The sequence below is a fragment of the Camelus bactrianus genome, chromosome 10, assembly GCF_048773025.1.
Source record: "Camelus bactrianus isolate YW-2024 breed Bactrian camel chromosome 10, ASM4877302v1, whole genome shotgun sequence".
NCBI lineage: Eukaryota > Metazoa > Chordata > Mammalia > Artiodactyla > Camelidae > Camelus > Camelus bactrianus.
The window spans coordinates 33618763-33638770 of record NC_133548.1 but is presented as its reverse complement, the minus strand read 5'-3'; the positions used below and the strand labels follow the sequence as shown (position 1 = coordinate 33638770).

The 20008-nt window shown below is 50.3% G+C and overlaps 1 protein-coding gene across 1 annotated transcript in view; it reads left to right on the top strand.

Moving 5' to 3' along the window:
• The window catches only part of SLC6A5 (solute carrier family 6 member 5), a 55670-nt gene that overhangs the window by 21384 nt on the left and 14278 nt on the right, over nucleotides 1-20008 (top strand). Inside the window, exons 10-15 of the mRNA XM_074373076.1 lie at nucleotides 5954-6088; nucleotides 7916-8019; nucleotides 10746-10870; nucleotides 16113-16225; nucleotides 16973-17104; nucleotides 18100-18199. Of these exons, the coding sequence (XP_074229177.1) occupies nucleotides 5954-6088; nucleotides 7916-8019; nucleotides 10746-10870; nucleotides 16113-16225; nucleotides 16973-17104; nucleotides 18100-18199 (709 nt within the window). The remainder of the gene's footprint in view (nucleotides 1-5953; nucleotides 6089-7915; nucleotides 8020-10745; nucleotides 10871-16112; nucleotides 16226-16972; nucleotides 17105-18099; nucleotides 18200-20008) is intronic.

Genomic DNA, 20008 nt, shown 5'->3' with positions numbered 1-20008 from the left:
GCCCTCGGTTTTCTTGTTTCTAAAAGTGAAGGCAGTTGGACTGGGTGATGTCTAGGACCCTCCAGCTCTAACATTGTTCTGCCAAACACTTGCTGGGGGAGCTGGGGGCCCTTTTCCTCTCTGACATCAGTCTCCCCCTCTGTAAAATGGGAGCCAGGGTTGCGTGACCCCTGCGGACCCCACTGGCTCTGAATGAGTGTTATGAGACTGGATGGGTTGTTTTTCTAGGGAAATGTTAATGTGACCCTTACAGTAACACCCATGAGTCTTGAGATTTCCTGGACCTTCTTCATCTTCCATGACTTAGAACTCAGCTTGGAGTGGGAGTAAAGGACCAGCCAGGCAATTACTTAGCAAGAGTGACCAAGTATTTGCTCAGCCAAACTCGAACTGGCAGGACCATCACTTATAGCTTGAGATGGAGACAGGACAAGGTCAGCCATAATCAAAGTGGGATAGGCTAGAATGTATGACTGGCAGGAGAAGAGGTGAGAGGTGAGGAGGGGAGAACAGCAGCCCCATTGGTGCCATGAGGAAGCATGGCCTGGTGGCTTGAGTCAGACCCATCTGAGTTCAAATGCCATCTTCATCACTTTCCCGTGGTGTTACTCTGACAAGTTGTTTAACCATTGGAACCTCGGTGTCCTCATCTGTGAAAAAAAGGATAACGGTAGCTACCCTGCAGGTCTGTCATAAGACGAAATGGCAGAATGCATATGCGATCCCTCGCATCTTGTCAGTTCTGAATTAACATTAGCTCATTTCCTTTTTGTGATAATGACTGACTGATGTATTAAGTGGGGGTGGTGCCATGCTGACATCTCAGTGAAAGCGGTGGTTCTGGTGGGGAAATGGGAAGAGAAAGGGAACTTTGTGGAACCTCCCATGGGCCAGGCACTGGGCTGACTGCTTTGCCTGCGTTAGTGCCTTCAATTTGCCCAACAGCCTGCTGGGAAAGTGCATTTCATCCTGTTTTATAGCTAGAGAAACTGAGGCACATCAAGGTAGAGTCAACTGCCTGAAGTTACACAGATTTTAAGTGGCAGCTGTGGGATTGAATCCAGGTCTGTCTCCCTTTAAAGCCTAGACTCTCTCTACTGCATGACATCCTCTCACGAGGAGGGGCTGTTAGGAATAGATGGAAATGCAGAATTCTGGAGTCCTCATTTGCATCTTGTGGGGAATAAAAACTCCCCCTTCTGTGAATCAGGACCTCCTACCCCACCTACTGTCCTCAGCTGTCATTGCCGGCTGGGCAAGTCCCAGGATGCACCTGGGCCTCATATTCCGCACCTATGAATTCAAAGGTTAAAATAAATATTTTCTAAGATCCCTCTTCGCTTTCTTAGTCTGTGAATTTGGGGGGATGGCGTTAGAATTGGTTCTTGGCACTGCTTTAGAATTTAACCCTTGGTGCTAGATTTTATGGGCTCTCTGGAATGGAGCTTCTTTGTGTAGCCCTGAGCAAGTTAAGCTTTTCTTTGAGGTCTGCTAACTTATCTTTCTGCTTCATTGAGAAAGGTTTCCAACAAGGAATCAATGATTAATTTTTTTTAAATGAGGAAGGCCACCAGAAATAATGCACCCCAGTTTATTGTCCTGTCCCGGGTTGTGCAGACACTAATCAGGGAGCTTTGTTTGGAGGTACGGCTGAAGCTCCTCACAACAGGCGTCTTTGTGATTGAAGTTCCACGGAGACTGTCATTTCAAAGCAACAGAGAGGTCCTTCTCTGGCAGCAAGATCAGCTCAGTTCCTCTTGCTCAGGGCCCTGGGAGACGGGAGTGGCCAGCTGCTTCCTGTGAGATCTCAGTCTCCCTTTGAGCAGCTAGAATTCCAGAGGCTGGGGTGGCCAGCGGGCAGCCCGAAGGTCAAATGCAGCCCCTCTGACCTCGGGGGCTGCTCTGCCTGAGAGTTCTGGCAACAGCACAGAGCTAGCCTAATTAGCTAGTGCAGGCTGGGGGAGGTGGGCGGACCGGCCTTACCACCTGTTTCGGGCTCCCGTTGTGAGGACGATGCTGCCAGGTGTCAGGCCAGCAGGCTCAGATCAACTAGTCTTTGTCAGTTCTGCCAAGTGTAATTCATTACTGTTCAAGTTTAATTCCTCTGACAGTACATCCCAAAACAGGTGCATTCTGAAGCCCCAAGACATATCAGATCTGTGATAAAACCTCCGTGTACACCTGACTCACATTGGAGGCATCCCCAGGATTTAGAAAGGAAACTGTGTGCCCTTTCATTTCACAGCAGTCACCATGACAGAGTGAATGCATCATTCCACACACCAGGGGTTGGACCTGGTGGGGCAAGCAAGTGCCTGGGGTGTGCAATTTAAGGTGGTGCTCACTCTCAGTTCCTGCAAGTGCAGGGTTGACCCCTGAGAGCGAGCGCCTCCTTAAATCGTGCATCATGGGTGTTCACTTGTCTCACCCTCCTCCTGGGCCATCTCACACATTTCTGATCACAGTGGCCCAAAGAGTGGCATTACAGGTAAGGAAAGAAGCTTTGGAGTTAGAAAGCTTCAAGGTGAGATCTTGGCTCCAGCCAGGAGACCTTAAATGAGATGCGTAACCTGAATCTCAGTTTCCTCCTCTGCAAAATGGGATTACAAAGAGCTGGTCCATAGAGGGGGCTCCAGAAATGGTCAGGTCTGAACAGTCTCCCACAGTCAGATGGGGACAGCGTCTAAGCCAGTTAGACAGGGGCCAGTCTTGGGGTCTTCTTCCTGCCAGCCCTGTGATCGAGATCATCTTCTCTCCCTTGCTTCCAGCCTCACCTCCCGCCAGCCCCACGTGTCAGGAGGTGAAAAGGATATTTCTTCATTGTCTCCCTGCCCCTACTGTCTTGGTGGGGTGGGGAGGTCAGACCGGTCAGGGCCCTGCCTGGCCCATGTAGCGTTCCTCTCCCTGGCCCTGTCCGCCAGCTGGGAGGACAGCCCGGGTCATCCCGCGGTGGGTGATTTTCTCCTGAGATGTCCAATGCCTTTGGGTCTCGTAATGTCTGTGCAGGGACGGGTCTCACTTAAGGGGAAGGAGAGAAGCAGGTTTGGGGGGGGTAGGAGGGAGCAGGCAAGGGCAAGGGTCAGGGGTGGAGGAGGGGGGAGATCGCTATCCTGTGGGGCAAGGAGGAGGTCCCCTGGTCAGTGGTGGTAGGTAGCAGTGCAGAGAAAGGAGACCAGCCCATCCCTGGTCAGTAGAAGGAAGAGTTTGACCTTGACAAGTAATTGTGTTTGGAGGAAGAAAGAAGTCATCTTTTCCTGACCTGCAGCCTGTCCCATTTCTGCTGATGGCAACTCCACCCATCAGCTGCTGAGGCCGGAAGCTTTAGGGACACCCTTGACTCTGTTCTCTCTCTCTTTCTCCCACATTAAATCGGTCAGGGAGTTCTGTTGGCTCTTCCTGTACAGTAGATCCAGTGTCTGACCATTTCTCCCAGCTCCCCGAAACACCCCAGATGGAGCCATCACTGTCCCTTGCCTGGGTTGCGGCCGTGACCTCCGGACTCCTGCCCCTGCGGTATCCTCTCAACCTAGCAACCTCTTGGTGGTTAAAGTGTTAGATGGGGTCACTCCTCTGCCCAGATCCCTGTGGGAGCTCCCATCCCCTCCCCGCCCAAGGCTCCACGAGGCTCCCATATCTGCACCCCGCCCCCACCCCTCTGACTTCCTCTCCCGTGGGTGCTGCCTGCCCAGCCACCCTGGCCACCTTGCTTTCCTAGAATCTAGGCACACTCCCTTCTTAGGGCCTTTAGTTCTGTGGTCTCCTCTTTCTGGAATATTCTCCCAGGTATCCAGTTGGCTCACTCTCACTTCCTTCAAGTCCTGGCCAACTTCTCCACGAGGTCTTTCCTGTCCACCCATTTGAATATGGCCATGTTCCTCGCATCCTCCCCATCATGTCTCACCCCCCCTTAACCCTCCCTGTGTTCTCCTTTTCCCAGTGCACTCATCACTTTCCAGAATGCTACAAATAATATTATGGTGGCTACTGGTTGTCTGTGTCCCTAACTAGAATGTCAGGTATTCAAGGGCAGAGGTCTTTATCTTCTTTACCTATAAACTTCAAATGCTTCGAACTGTGCCTGGCACATATGAGATGCTCTAAAAATCTGTGTACATATGTATGCATGTATGTGTATTTATTTGACCCTGAGAGTTATATCTTAATCTCACCCCTAAGTTTCCCCCAGCTGTGTACATCCTGGGATCAGTTCTCATCCCCTGAAAATCCCAGTGCCTGCCAGCTGCTGCCAGACTGGACCCCCTTCCAGGTCCTGGAGTCTGTGCAGCTAAGTATGTGGCAGGGGCTGTGTCTCCCTCCCGGGGGCCGGTGTTCCCAGTGCCCCAGGATGGAAGACTGCGGGCAGGAGTGGAGGGGCTCTGAACCGACAGCACTCACCGGCTGTCTCTGCCTGCCCCTGCCTGCTCCGTGGACCAGAGAGCGGTTCCTGGGCTGGAATGGGAGTGGCCTGTGAGCTGAGGGTTATCTGGGTTTTTAAATTTAGGACTGATGAGTTGTGGGCAAGACTGAAGGGGGACTTCCCAGTCCCACTTGGTATAGATTGTCCCACTGTGCTCCTCCAGTAGCCCCCTGAGGGGTATATGCCATTGTTACTGCCACTTGGCGGGTGTGGACACTGAGACGCAGTGAGGTTAAGTCACTTTTCAAGGTGGCCCAGCTTGTAAGCGATGGACCCGGGATTTGAACTTGGGCGCCTGGGACTGCAGAGCCCGAGCTCTCATGGTCTGCTCTTCTCTTGTCTGCTGAATCCTGGTCCCAAGCCCTTCCTTCATCTTGAGGTTTGATTTGACTGGTCAGGAAGGAAAGTGCCTCCCACTCATCTCCATCTAACCACAGCCCCCGAGTTCTGCTGATGTTGTTTCCCAAATGTTTCTTGGCTGTGGTCCTTTCCTCCTGTCCAGAACCCAGGAGCATCCTTTGGCTGGGACTCAGGGCCTCCACAACGTGGGCCCCTCCCTTGTCTCCAGTGCCCCCTCCCTGTTAGCCTCAACTGTACGCTGTGCTCCTAGTGAGTTTGGGGGCCCCCTGCCCCTGCCTTGTCCCCCTTCTTCCCTCACCTTCCTGACTCTGCTCATCTCCTTTAAGTTGCACTTGGCCTGTAAGATCCAGCTTATGCATCATCTCTGTGCATCTTTTCGGAAACTCCTGGGATGAATCCAATGCCCTCCCCTGGACTTCACAGTGTCCTGTGTGGAAAGAACTGCTTAGCCCATTATTCAGACATTGTCTCTGGGTCTCCGAGGTCATGAGAACCTTCATCTCTTTGTATCTAATGCCTGGCAGAGTGCCCAGTCCATAGAAGGTCCTCGATACATGCTTGTTGAATTTAACTGCACTTAATGACCATCTATTACAAATCAGGTACTGTGCTTGGGGCCCTTTTAATCCTCACAATTATTTTTCTTTAAGAAAGGTGCTATTATCCCCAGTTTCCAGCTGCAGAAACTGAGATTCAGAGAGTTTCTCCAAGGTCTTACAGCTACTCAGTGCCAAAGGTACGATTTCATTTAAACGTAAATGTATGTAATTCTAAGGCCATGGTTCTTTCATGTCACTAGGCTGCCTGACTTAGGATGTGTGTATAAACAAGGTTGGAAATCTTAAGCTAAAAGAATGAAACTCTAATGGTGGAATCTGGGGCCTCAGACAGAGAACGGGCCAGGAATCAAGGAGGAAGGAGGCACGGAGCCTTTCTCCTTCGGTCCTTGGGGAGTTGTCCACTTACACTCTGCAGGCTGACTCACCCCACAGCCTTGCGTGTCCCCCTCGGGACTTTATTTCTGGCTCTCCCTGACTCACCTTTGATCCCAGTGCCCTCCCTGTATCCCCGGTCCTGACAGAGATTGGAGGAAACTACCTTGATGTCCTCACCATGAGACACTTGTGTCCATCGTGTGGGTCTGCTCATTCCTGCCCCCTGTCGGTGGTTTTCCAGGTGGTGTACTTCACGGCCACGTTCCCGTACGTAGTGCTGGTGATCCTCCTCGTCCGGGGAGTCACCCTGCCCGGAGCTGGCGCTGGGATCTGGTACTTCATCACACCTGAGTGGGAGAAGCTCACGGATGCCACGGTGGGCTTCTGATTTCACTTCTGATACACCCGTGGGGGACCGGCACACAGGGATGGGTCCTGCTCTGGGGCGCTGTTTAGCAGAAGGGGTCAGACCCCCTCCCACGGGGTATCTCACTATTTGCCTTTACCAGGTCCTGATCATCTTGGAATGTTAGGCTCTCAGGAAGTCTTTAATGAAAAGTGGGCAGCTGGGGGGTTTTAGATTCCTGGAATAGTTGTCCTATATCTGGGGTTGCAGTGGAGGCTGAAAATGAAGAATGAAATTCCCTTAATAGCTTTGGCCACCTCGAGCTGCTTGTTGCTAATTATAGTGCATTGGAAATGGAGTTTTGCTGGTTAGAAAATAGCAGCACACAGGCAAAGCACAAGCCATTGTAATTTAAGGGGCCTCAACATTTGAACACTTCTGATACACCCACGCAGAGCCAGCACGCACTTATCTTTTCTCTTTGCATATTCCGCACAGGCCTATTTGACTCTAAAATTCCCAACCCAAAAAAACTCCAAATGAGGGGATGATTATTTAATAAGAAGTGAGTTTTCTTATAAATCAATTATACTTCCATATATATAAAGAAATGAATTTTCTCACCTTAAAAAAAAAATCTGCTTTACCAGAGTATGTTAAGAACACATAGCTAGGATTGAGTTTGACGGCACAGAATGGAAAACCTTCAGATAATGGCAGCATAAACAAGATAAAAGCTCATTTCACTTGTAGGCACTAAAGCAGCCCAATGGCAGATTGTCAAGCACTGGTTGAATGGCTCCATAGTGTCCCAGGCTCCTGTCTTTCTACCCCACCTTCCTCAGTGAACAGCTACCATAAGGCTGCCAGAGCTCCAGCCATCATATCAGCATTCCACGTAGCATCAAAGAGTGAGGGGAAGGGACAGAGATAGGTATCCTCCCTCTTTGAAAGAGGAGAAAACCCAGAAGTTCCACATAAAACTTGATTTTCCCATCATTGGCCAGAAACTAAGTCATGTGACCATCCCCTCTCATCTGCCCCTCCCCTTGATGCTGGGAGGTGGTCATTTGTCTGGACATAAGGTTGCCTTTAAATAAAACCACAGCTCTGTTTTTAAGAAGTGTGGGAGAATGGAGGTTGGGGTGGACACAGACTTTGCCAGCACACACTTAAACTTTCTCTTTGCATATTTAAAGCATAATTTAAAAACTAGATTTAATTTATAAAACTTATAAGAGGTCCATCATCAAATCCTGTAAATCTCTAGCTCAAAGTCTTTAGTAGCCTTCTGAAGTTTTATGAGGATAATTAAGAGAAATCACCAAAGAGCACCAAGAGGTGTTGTCAGCCATGTTCAAGAAGGAGGTGGCACTATAAAATCCACAGTGCTGTGGCACAGAGCTTGCTTTACTTAAATTAGGGGCTACAGAATTTCAGATTTCCAGTAAATTGTTGTAATCAGTAGGAGTGTTCATTTCAAAAGGTTTTTATTGTGTACCTGTGAATATTTTTGCTGTTGCAAATTGGTTTTTTGAGAGTGTTCCCAGCTAAAGAAAGGGCTCTTCTCTTCTGTGTAGTTCTACATGGTAGGACATGCGAGCCGGAAATGTGTTGCTTGTTGAGCTCGTCCCCTTTGATCAGAATGGAGTTAGAGCCTCCCAGGTGTCTGCTGCCTTTATGGCTTCTAGATAAATGATGTATGTTTCTCATTTATGTTGGCGCCAAAGTCATCTTGTCCTGAGTGCCTCCCCCCACCCCCCCGGGAAATGGTGTGGCTTTGGGCACGGGAGACTTCCCCTCCTCCGGGCCAGCCTCCTTCAGTGACCTTGAATCTTCCCTTCTTTTGCATCCCAGGTATGGAAAGATGCTGCCACTCAGATTTTCTTCTCTTTATCTGCTGCCTGGGGAGGCCTGATCACTCTCTCTTCTTACAACAAATTCCACAACAACTGCTACAGGTACGTGGAGGCATGTCAAGTCCTGGAGGTGGCTGGGGAGTGGGATCAGGGCCCAGGGACAGAACAATGGACTGGGTTATCAGATGCCTGAGGCCACATCCTCACATTTCACTTGATGCAGAACCAGAGAGCAGCCTCTGGCACAGGGGAAATCCCCTGCCAAGGCCTAGCGGCTGGCTTCAGGTGGTCTGGACCCCAACTTGCATCCTGACTCTGACACATGCGGTGGAATTGAGTCTCTCCGGAGGTGCTGTGCAGCTGGCTGTGTCCCGGGATAGTCATTTGTGAGGTATCTAGTCCATGGATTCAGTTGTAGGGTGGTCACTGATGAAGTTTGGTCATTTGGTCACTCAACAAACACTTTTCTAATGACTTCTATAAGAAAGGCAGTATGGTACAGTGGAAAGAGCACCTTGATGATGGCTGTGTTAATTGATTTGATGGTGGGACTCCTGTTCCAATGCATATGTGTGTCACATTATCATGTTGTAGACTTTAAATATGTTAAAATATATTACAGTTTTGTCAGTTATACCCAAAGTTTTGCAAACGTTAAGTCCCCCTCTACAGATCTATGAAACAGAACATCAGGAGGTGGGGTGGGCCCAGGAATCTACACATCCAGACAGGACCCTCAGGTCATTCTGATCCTTGGGGTGACATTTGGATAGTGTGATGGTAGGAGGCTCTGGAACCCCATAGACCAGAGACAGCCTGGACAGCTCCTGGAGGAGGGGGCATCTGGAAGTTCAATACATCTGCTGCAAGCAATAAGAAAATGAGGTTCATTCTCCTGAGGAGCTGATTAAAAAAAGAAAGAAAGACAGAACCTTGGAGACAGACAGACATGAATTTGAATTATGATTTCACCATTTTCCAAGGTATTTCACTTCTCTGAACCTCTGTTTTCTCATCTATAAACTGCAGATTATAATATTTTGTTGAAGGGTAAGAGATGATATATGCAAAACTCTCATGGCAATATTTTGCACATAGTAGGTGCTTGACAAACAGCAGTTGCCATTCTTCTTTTTAATCATGTGTGAGATATTCTGTGAACCAAGAGGTAGAGAATATAGTTAAGCTGTGGCCTGGGATGGCTGGGAGGGCCTCACAGAAGTGGCCTCTCTACTGGGCCAAATTTCAATGGGGCAGGGGAGGAGGGACTGTGTTCAGGTTGATGAAACAGCTAGAGGTGGGACTGAGTGGAGGTGAGAGGGAAGGAGGGGTGGGGGGCAGGCCGATGGGGCCAGAGCAGGGGTGCGCTCACGGGGCTGGAAGGAGCTGGGGCCTGAGGACCGGCTGAGGCCGGCCTGGGGAGCCTTCGTGTTAGTTTGCGAGAGCTGCCGTAACACGTGCCGCCGAGTGAGCGACCTGAACCACGGAAGTTAACTTCCTCACAGTTCTGGAGGCTGGAAGCCCAAGGTCAAGGTGTCGACAGGGTTGATTTCTTCTGAGGCCTCTCTCCTCGGCTTGTAGCTGTCCGTCTCCCCCTGTGTCCGCACATGGTCTTCCGCCGTGCATCCTAATCTCCTCTTCTTACAAGGGCATCGATTATATTGGATTAGCGCCCACTCTAACAACTTCCTCTCAACTTAATTACTTGCTTAAAGACCCTGTTTCCAAATACAGCCACATTTTGAGAAACTGGGGGTTAGGGCTACATCCTGTACATTTTGGGGGCACACATTTCGGCCTGTAGCAGCTGGAATGCCAGACTGAGGTGTCTGAACGTCTTTGGTTAGAGCTGCTTGTTAATTTATTACCCGTGAGAACCAGTCTGAGCACTGTCAAAGGGAAAGCACTGCTCTGAGCTTTGTCAGAAGTGAGGCTGTGTGGTGCGGCAGACAGAATATGAGGCTGCGGGGTGGGAAGTCTAGATTCAAATCAGGACCCACCATTAATCAGCCCATTACCTTCCCCTGGGCCTCTGTTTCCCCACCAGGAAACTAAGGGGCCAGACAAAGTGGGTCGTGTCCTGAGCACTTGTTCTGCACAGTGCATGCCTCACCTGGTCCTTACAACCAGTGAGGGAGGTGGGGCCACTGCCACCATTTAAAATCGGAGTGGAAAGAAAGTGACTCAGTCAAGGTCATGCCTCTAGCATGTAGGAGAGCCAGGATTAGAAGTGGGCCCCGCGGCTCCATCTGGCTGTGCCTCTGCGGGGTCTAGGATGGACAGGGCAGGCTGAGAACTGCAGCCGTGTCGCCAGCAGAGGGCGCTGGGATGGAGGCGCTGGGCTCTCTCCCCATCCCTCCACCCTTGCCCCAACCCCAGGCTGTCCTCATGCTTGGCGGCATTTCATGGTCCCCTGCCTTCTCTTCTGTCATACATGGTTCCTCTCCTGGACTTACCAAAAGGCCCCATTCCCTCCATTTCTGCTCTGATGGGCAGAGCTCTTCCACTGCCATGAGGGAAGACCTGGTTCTACAGCAGGGGAAGCCAGTGCCTTGTCAGAGGCCCGGGAACAGCGCAGTTAGGGGAGGGAGAGCTTTTTGAGTCTTCCGGTGTTTATACAATCAGCTCAAGGGAGCCTGTGGTCAGGACTGGTTGTTCCTTTCCTTGTGAATAAGAGCAAACAAGACCAGCCTACAGTGGATACATGTTTAGCAATTGGCATGGCACACACACGTGCACGCAGACACACGGGCACACATCCATGTGCCCCTCTCCGTCCCTCCCACTCACAAAGCACACCTAGTGACAAATCTGTCTCTTCCTCCCAGGGACACTCTAATCGTAACCTGCACCAACAGTGCCACGAGCATCTTTGCCGGCTTCGTCATCTTCTCAGTGATCGGCTTCATGGCCAATGAACGCAAGGTTAACATCGAGAACGTGGCGGACCAAGGTACAGTGCGGTTATCACTCCGCCCTGGCGGGACAGCTTCCGCTCACCTCCTGAGCTCCTCATTTGTGCTCTGCTAGGAAGTCGGCCTCCTGGAACAGGCCGGAGGGTGTGACAGCCTAGGTTCCCCTTAGTGGAGGGACTCAGAACAGCTTGAGTCTGATGCTCATGCAGGGTGAGAGCTGGCCGGTCCTTACCCAGAGGAGTGGCTATAAAGACCCCTTTCCTCCTTCCCTCTCCTCTCGTTCCTTCTCCTGTCCTCTCTCAACTCAGCTCCAGCCTAAGTAAGTCTCCACCTGTGAGGCACGGTAGAGGATTCTCTAGGCAAAGCAGCGCTCCTGCAGAGGACGTGGGCACAGCTCGCCGCGGGGCAGCATTCCTTGCAGAGGGCTCCATAGGGACCGAGCAACAGCGCTTAATAACAGCAGCCTTTTCCTGAAGAAGCACTGTCCTGATTGTTAGGTCAGATGTGCTCTCAGGGCTTTCTGCTTAGTTAGTGATGCAGACCTGCAATATTTTTTCCCAGCGGGTGGAAAGTTTGGATGGTGCTGGTGGGACGGATGTACAGTAAATGTGTACTCTCTGCCCACGTGGTCCCCATATTCCTGGCTAACATTTGTATGTTCCCTTTGGTGTGTACAGAGAGCTTTCATTTTTTTAAATCCTACTTAATCTATATTTCTAGCACAGTATTTCATAGAGTGGATTTAATACTTTGCTTTAAACTTTTAATTTCCACCCAGCCTTATTCTACAAAGGATTTGGGTGTTTAGCGGGTTTTGGTGATTAAGGGGTTTCACTGTGGCTATTGACAGTCAGTAGGGTCATTCTCTACTCAGGCATTTATGGGATGCCTCGGTGTTGGGACTGTGCTGGGGTTGTGGGGACAGGACTGTGGGCTCTAGACCATCCAGAGTGTGGACCCGTGAGTGGCTTCTTCATGCACTTAACTTTCTTCAAAGAGCTCACTGCAAATCTCAGATAATGGCTCAGATGCCAGCATGAGGGAGAACTAAGCCTTAGAAATGTCACCTTCTTGGTGGGCTGCTGGCTCTCCTCTGGCTCCCTAGGGATAATTAATTACTGCCTCATCGACGCTGATGGTGCACTGCTGGGCTCAAAGAGTTAAACAGCCAGCCTATTCCGGGGGCATAACAATCTCTTCCTGGAGAGGGTGTGGAACCCCCAGGGATTTTAGTTCTGCAGCCATACACTGAATTCCAGGTCCTAAAGCTGAGCAATTGCCCTTCCCAGGTTGAAAAATTTAAAACTCCTGGGGAGCAGGTAGGGGGCAAGAGAGAGAGAAGCACAGGCTTGTCTTCAGGGCACCCCTCCCCCACCCCCGCAGCTGCCCCCTGGCCCTGCCTGCTGAGCTGTCTTCATTTTCTCCCAGCAGAGCAGCCGGAGCAGGTAGGTTCTGCCCCACTTTCTGGAAGATGTGAGGTGTGTTGCTATTTTTGTCAACCGGTGGCCGAGTTGCCAGAGACGTGGCCACATTAGTTAACTCTTCTGAGTGCTTTCCTGCTCCAGGAAGGGGATTTGGGGGCCCCTGGGCCAAAACCCAAAGCGAATTTTGTTTTCTCTTTACATAAAAAGCATCAGATGAACGGCCCGTGTTTCCCTCGGAAACTTCCCCTTTTCAGATTTTTTTCACTTGCTTGGATTTTAATAGGGAGAAGAGGGCTTCCCGCGGGTTCTAATGTGTTGTGTTAATGCTGTTGACCCTCGGAAAGGGGGGGGGGCTGGGTCGCCGACCCTCCACGCCATCACTAATCCACGTTGTAATTTATAGTCAGCCCTTTGTAGACACAGTTCCTGCCACCCTGCGGTCCTTCTGCGTTCATGGGCTCCTCGGATCCCGGATCCTGTAGTGCTGTTGTGTTTACTGTTGAAACAAATCCACGTGTGAGTGGAGCTGCACAGTTCAAACCCATGCTGTTCAAGGGTCACCTGTACTTGGTAGTGTCTCATCGTCACCAGCACAGGGACAGTGAGCCTCATGCCCCACAGGGGAGGGGCAGTGGCCCATGAGGTCTTCTCCCTTCTAACCCTGCTCATCTGAATTCACCTACGATCTTACAGGATTTGCAGGCTTGTTGGATTTCCCCTGGTAAAAAGGAGGCTCTGCAGAATACAGGGCAGGTCTGCATTAGGTGGCAGCCCCAGTCCCTCCTCGCTGGGTGACATTGGCACGTAGACATTCAGTCCGTTTTTGCTGACCCAACATTAGTAACTATGCTTTTTGGTCTTTAGTCAAAAGCAGGTTCTCTTTAATGACCTAACATGACCCTTTGTAAGGGAGGCATTACTGTCAAAGTTATTACCCTAAATCTCGGTCATATCAGAGCTTTTGGGGTGAGGGGGAGATTGGTGATGAGACCAAGCTCTGCTTTTACAAGGGGCACAGGGAAGGGGGCATGGCCTTCTCAGGCGTCTACTCAGAAAAGCCGCTTTCCAGGTTGTCAGCCTTTTAGAATCATTTCCCAGCCACCTTCATCGCTACCTGTGGAGCAGTGACTGACGGTCAGAATCCAACCCAGAGCTCTACCAATATGCTCATCCCCCAACAGAAAAACAGTAGAGGGTCACCAACGTGCATATTGTGTTCAGAGCTCTGGGTCTGGGTGGTAGCTGGCTCCCAGGTAGCCAGGCCACTAGGAAGCACTGCCTCGGCCTCTCATAGTTCAGAGACCTGGCTGATCGAGATGAACGCTCTCACACCGGACTGACCATCCCGCCATCTCTGTCACCTGGACGCCAATCCTGCCAAAGGCGCAGGGGTTCCGGCGTTGTGTCCTCTGAGAACACCTCTGTGTGCGGTAGGTTTCCCAGCACAGTGGCCACTCCCCATGCACTGTGGGTCATGATGGATCCATCCACGGACCGGAGCCCCTGGTTGTTTTTTTGGTGGCTCTCTACGACCAAGGAGGCTGTCACCATAGGGCTCTGGGGGTCCTGTCCAAGTTGCTGGCATGCTGAGCCCTTCGGGACCCGCTCACGGGAAGAGTAATAACGCTCCATGCTTACTGAGTTCTCGCCAGGCCCAGGCACCGTTCTGAGCCCTTTACGTGTATCCACACACTTAATGCTCACAAACTCCAGGAGGGTAGCAGGTACTGCTGTCATCTCCATTCTCCAGATAAGAAAACTGAGGTCTGGCCGGAGAGGTAGGTCTTAGCTAAGGTCCCACAGCTAGTAAGAGGCAGAGCCTGCTCTCCGAGCCACGGTGCGTGGAGCATGAGCGCCAGCCGCGGGGCTGTACCGCCTCCGGGCAGGAGAGGGAAGGGGCGGGACTGGGCCTCCGTCACACACGCGCGGGCCTCGCCTGGGGAAAACTCCGCTGCGGCTCAGACACTCCTTCTTTTGAGAAAGAAAGACAAATCCAAACTCTGCAAAATGTTGGCAAAAATGTATTCTAAAACTCCACTCCCCAGCCATTTCTGATAAACGGAGTTTGCTGTCAGCGATGCCTTTACCTGCGTACTGTAGTGTGGCGGCTGAAGTGGAGGGAAGCCAAGTGTTTTGAAATCGTTCCCTGCCCTGAAAAAGCAGTAAAGCCCAAACGGCTGAATCCTGTTAAAGCAATCGGCCGAGGTCCTTGAGCAGGGGCCGTTTCAAGACCTTGTCCGCTTTATGGGCCTGAACTGAACCAGCTTCCTCGGTGTTTGGGGCACTGGGCTGGCCTCCTCGGTGCACCTGTTTCGAACTGCAGTTTAACACAGACTTTTATGATTCACAAAGAGAACCTTCAGAGGCTGGTTCTACCGTCTGCTCAGTAAATGCATGAGTTGGGGTGGCGGGTGGGAGATCTTAGGCATTCCAGGCTTTGTGTTTTAAATACCCAAGGCCCTCGGCAACATTAGGAACTAACAACCTGATAAATTCCAGTTTAAAAAAGCGTTGTTATGCTTGAGTTATAAAACCTCCAGGTGCTGCAGTTTCCGGCTTCCGGACGTGCCCTGGCTGTGGATTACCCTGGCGTTCCCTGGTCTCTGCCCCTTAACATCTAGTTTTCTATTTACAAGGAAATTCACAACTGCTCGGTTTTTCTTTAGCCGTCTTCTCAGTGAGGCTGCGAGGCAGATAGGAAGGGCTGGCACGGCTTTAGGTTAGCAGGGAAAACTGAAGCTCAGACGTCCTTCACCAAGACCACACTTGGTCTTCTTGGGGAAATCGGAGTCAGAGCTGCCCATTTCCAAATGCATTGTCCTCTCCTAAGAAAAGCTAATATTCTGTAAGTGCTGATGAGTGTGAAGCACTGGTCTCAGTGCTTTACCTGCATTTCCTCCTTTGTTCCTTGTAGCCCCCCTTGGAAGGAACTGTTGTCTTTCCCATTTTACAGATGGACAAGATTGAGGTTTATAGGAATTAAACAACTTGTCTAGGGTTGCGCAGCTGTTAAGTCATGGAATGTGAATTTGGACCCAGATCTGTCTGACCATTGGAGCCCAAAGCTCTTAACCCTTACATTAATGCTTCCATCTCCCCCACCTAATTACCTGTGGACTGATGTTGCCCCATCTTTACCAAGTCTTAGGTAAAGATTTTAAAAAGCATTAGTCCAGTCAATTCATATTTTATGTAAATGGTTTCTTCTGGAAGAAGGAAGACAGGTAGCAAAGGGGAAATGATGTCAGTTCTGGGCACGTTTACCCTTTATAAGAGGGTTTCTCAACCTCAGCACTGTCAACATTTGAGTCAAATAATTCTTTGTCATGGGGACTGTCCCGTGCATTGAGAGATGTTTAGCAGCATCCCTGGCCTCTACACACTGGACACCAGTCATCATCCCCATGACATCCCAGCTATGAGAATCAAAAATGTCTCCAGACATTGCCATGTGTGCCCAGGGAGGGGCAAAATCACCCACTGTTCTAGAGGGTAATTATTACATTCTCCACCAACTCATCATTACAAAGATGAAGGTTTTTGTGTTATTTGCATGGGACATAGCCTGGCCTTGGAGTCTAGTCAAGGTGACCCCACGTCTCTGATCTGGCACTGTTTTTGAGCCTCTCCTATGAGTTCCCTGAGGTGTGGACCTAATTCCCTGGTCCTTCTTTACAAGGAGATTGAGGTCTAATTGGGGAAATGGATGGACAGGAATAAAAACATAACAAACAGCAGGAGCAGCATGTGATAGTTAACAACTCAGGACTTCCGTGGAGAGAGGGCCCTGTGGGCTTCCAGGAAGAGGGGGCCTGGAGCTGAGCCTGTTTGCAGTCATCTGTCTTGTTCCTTCCAGGGCCAGGCATTGCATTTGTGGTTTACCCGGAAGCCTTAACCAGGCTGCCCCTCTCTCCATTCTGGGCCATCATCTTTTTCCTGATGCTCCTTACTCTTGGACTTGACACTATGGTGAGTTCCTTCTCTCTCTTCATTCCCTGCCCCAGGCTCTTTCTGAAGACCCCTCTCCTGAGTCCTGCATGCAGCCTATAGCAGGAGGTGGGCTTAGTGGAACTTGAGTGTTTCCCCAAGCAATGTAGGGATGGTGACGTACCTGTCCAGGGTGCAGGATAACCTTGCATTTGTGGACGACTCAGGAGAAGGTGCAAAAGAGCCATCCTCTCTCCCTCCCTCTGTTCTCTGTGCAAGTTTTAGCCTGTGCCCTTCCTGCTTTGGTGTCATTTTGCCAAAGTACATTCTATGGGGCTGGATAAGGGAGAATAATATGAAGTCTGTTTTAGGGAAACTGCTGTGGGGCTGAGGCTACTACAAATCATGCTGACAGGCACTCAGAGTCTGGTAGTTGGGTGCAAAGAGGGTTCTTCCTCAAGTAAAAGATCAAATGCGATGTAAACGAGAGGAGAGGAATTTACATCTCATGAATACAAAGTGAATCCTGAAGTGTCCTGATGGGGGGGTAGGTGTGCAGTCTCAGAGGGCTGGAAACACAGTTCTGAGGCTCACATTCTGCTTGGATTCCCCCCACAGGCTTTGTGGGTTGAACTCCAGCAAGGTCTTTGAGACTCGTTGAGGGAATGCATCCCTAAAACCAGTCCTCATACAAATACTGTTTTGCCTGGTGGGGAACACAGAGGGCTCTTTGGAGCCTTGGGGGCTGAGTGGTGTGTCTGAGCTGTCCCTTTCCTGGAACCGTTCCAGTTTGCCACCATCGAGACCATAGTGACCTCCATCTCGGACGAGTTCCCCAAGTACCTGCGCACACACAAGCCTGTCTTTACTCTGGGCTGCTGCGTCTGTTTCTTCATCATGGGCTTCCCGATGATCACTCAGGTAAGCTGCCTGCTGGGCACAGGCTTGGGAGGGGCGCAGGTGGGCAGGGGGCTGATGGCCTTCCATCCTTTTACCCTTCACTCAGATCTCATCACAACAGCCAAATCACTGCCATTTCCACGTAGAAGGTGCCAGTTCCTTAGGGATTCTGACCACAGAGGGAAATATGTCACCTTGGCTACTAATGATGCTTCCAGCATCTTCATAATTGAGATGTAGCCTTCTTGAGCCAACAAGGCAGGTGTGTCCTACTTTAAGGAAATGGGATTCATGAAAATCCAAATTTGCTGACCAAATTAAGAGATTCCTACTTAACTACCTGTAACATACAAGATCTATAGCTACTTGAGTTCCTGCTAGTCCTGAGTGTCTGGTAAGTTGTGTGTTAGCTCACTTGAGAGATATATATATATATATATATATATATATATATATGTATATATTTATTTTTTGCTTTGGCTGTCTCTGTGACCTTGAGCAAGTCACTACTGTGGGCCATAGTTTCTTCATCTGTAAAATGATGGATTGCAAGGAGATGGTCTGTAAGCCTCATCTATTGTCAAGAGACTTAAAGAGTGAGGTGAAGATGCAGGGGTGCGTAAGGGATGCCCAGCGACACCTAAAGGTCATGTGACATGCAGGTAGGTGGGTAGAAATGGTTGTCTATTGCTTGAAGCAAAAATGGAGCACTCTGGCTACTTTCAAATACACATCTCAGATGGTGACCTTTGCCTTTTAAGAGTGAGATGTTAGATCACTTTTCTGTGCTTGTTCTGTTAATTAGCTTAGAGTCTCTTGAGGGTCCGCTTTGCTGACACGACTGGGCCTCCAGCTCACATACTTGGCCAGCTATAGATTACTGCTGTTGAGGGGCGGGGAGGTCCTTGGACTCCTGTCTGCACCGGACCCGCCTTAGGGTGGGAGGATGGGCCCTTAGAAGTGGGGCAGAGCCTGGATCCAGGCCTGCTGATGCCGCTTTCCCTCTTTCCTGCCAGGGTGGAATTTACATGTTTCAGCTCGTGGACACGTACGCAGCCTCCTACGCCCTGGTCATCATCGCCATTTTTGAGCTCGTGGGGATCTCCTACGTGTACGGTAAGGGGACCACCATGCTGGACGCTGAAGCAGAACTTAGTAAAGCGTCCACAGCATGCAGGTTTTCCATATTTAATAAGACGAGGCAAGCTCCTCACTGCAGCTGTTTAGGAATCACAAGAGAGTGACACCGTCATTTCCAAGCTTGCCTCAGGACCACTGGGATCTAGATTTAACAGAGAAACAAAAGGTGGCTGATGGTGAAACTCGCGAGTCTTTGCATCAGAAACTGCTAGGACCAGGACGTGCCTTTGAGTGTGTTCTGGCAAGCGAACAGCGAATGCCTGTGGATGATGGTCAGATCAGGGAGTGGAAGGCAGGGAGTGCAGGTGTGAAAGTATTTCCCTGTCTTGGTAACTGCAGCTTTTGTGTAGCTTGAGGTGAGGAGTAGTTTCATGGCTGGTCCACGGATACTACAGCGAGAAAAGAGCACACCGGCCTCACACATCCTTAGGAGACTTTGCTAGCATCATGGGAGCCTGTGATGCAAAATCTCAACCCCAGATTTTCCCAGGAAGAAACTTCCGGTTCCTTTACAATTTAGCCCGTCCTACCATCACCGTAGCAACCTGCATCCCATAATCAGTGGGGCCATTACCAAGAAGCGCAGGAGTGGCCAGTCAGCAGGTGCCGTCTTTGTCCTTCGTGTGGAGGTGTTTGTGCTTGGGGTGGGGTCTCACACGGTGATGCCCTGGGCCTCTTGTGCACAAGCAGCCCGGTTGGATTCAAGGCACTGCTGACTCCTCTGTGCCTGGAAGTCTCAGAACCACGCTTAATATAGATAAGGCCTCCATAGCAAATACCGGGGAGGTGGAAACTGCCAACTCAGACTGTCCCTCTGTACCTGAAAACCAGAACGGGATGGTAAAGGGAGAGGCAGGACGTCACCTGGATGCAGGATATTCTTGATATGAACATCTTGCTTTTAATGTAACTATTAGCCTCCTGCCCATCAGGGGTTCCATAGCTTCTTGCTTTCCTGAAAAATGCATTAAAATTGAGGGTGATAGGGAATCAAAATAATCCAAAAAAAGGAACCTCTCATGTGAAAATTGGGTCCCCCAGAAACAGGAAGATAGTGGAGTCATTGCTGGGTGTTGGTGGAAGGGGAACTTGTCTCAGCTGGAGCTTACATCCCCAATGCAGGGGAGTTTAGGTTCTGGCCAGAGGAATGGGCAGGCATGCCAGCTGTCCTGCTGGGATGAGAGGCCAAACTGCCACACTTCGGGCTGATGTGACAGCCCAGAGCCTGCAGTGATGCTGTGATTGAAGGTCTGCTGTCGCATTTAGGGCGAGGCTTCAAAGGGCTTTCTGACCTGAGCAGAGAGAGGCAGAAACCCGGCCAATCTGCCACAGTGAATCATCACTTTCTGCCCAGATACCAAAGGCTTGGCCGTGGAGAGGCCTCGGGAGCCCTCCTTTGGAAACACAAGCCCTTGTGGGTCCACATATAAGCTGAAGTCGCCAGATGGTCTGTTGGCAAAGTCAGGAAAGCACTTCACTGCAGCACTGGCCCAAGTACAGGTGGCCGTCTCGTTGACCTCCTCCGCTGTCTGTATCCTCGCTGCTAGTTGCCATCAAAGGCACATTTGCACAGTTCTTTCCAATAAAACAGGGCTGTTCAGTATGGTTTACAAGCATCATTAAAACAGAAACCTTTTAACATTTCTGATTCCAGAAGTTAAATAGCTCCCCCCAGCCCCTGTATAAATCTAGTGGTAGATTTTTTTGGTTCTGAAGGGAAAAGTAAACCCTGCATGCTTTAGTCCCTGGGCTCTGCTGTTCTTCCTTGGGGGACCACCCGGAAAA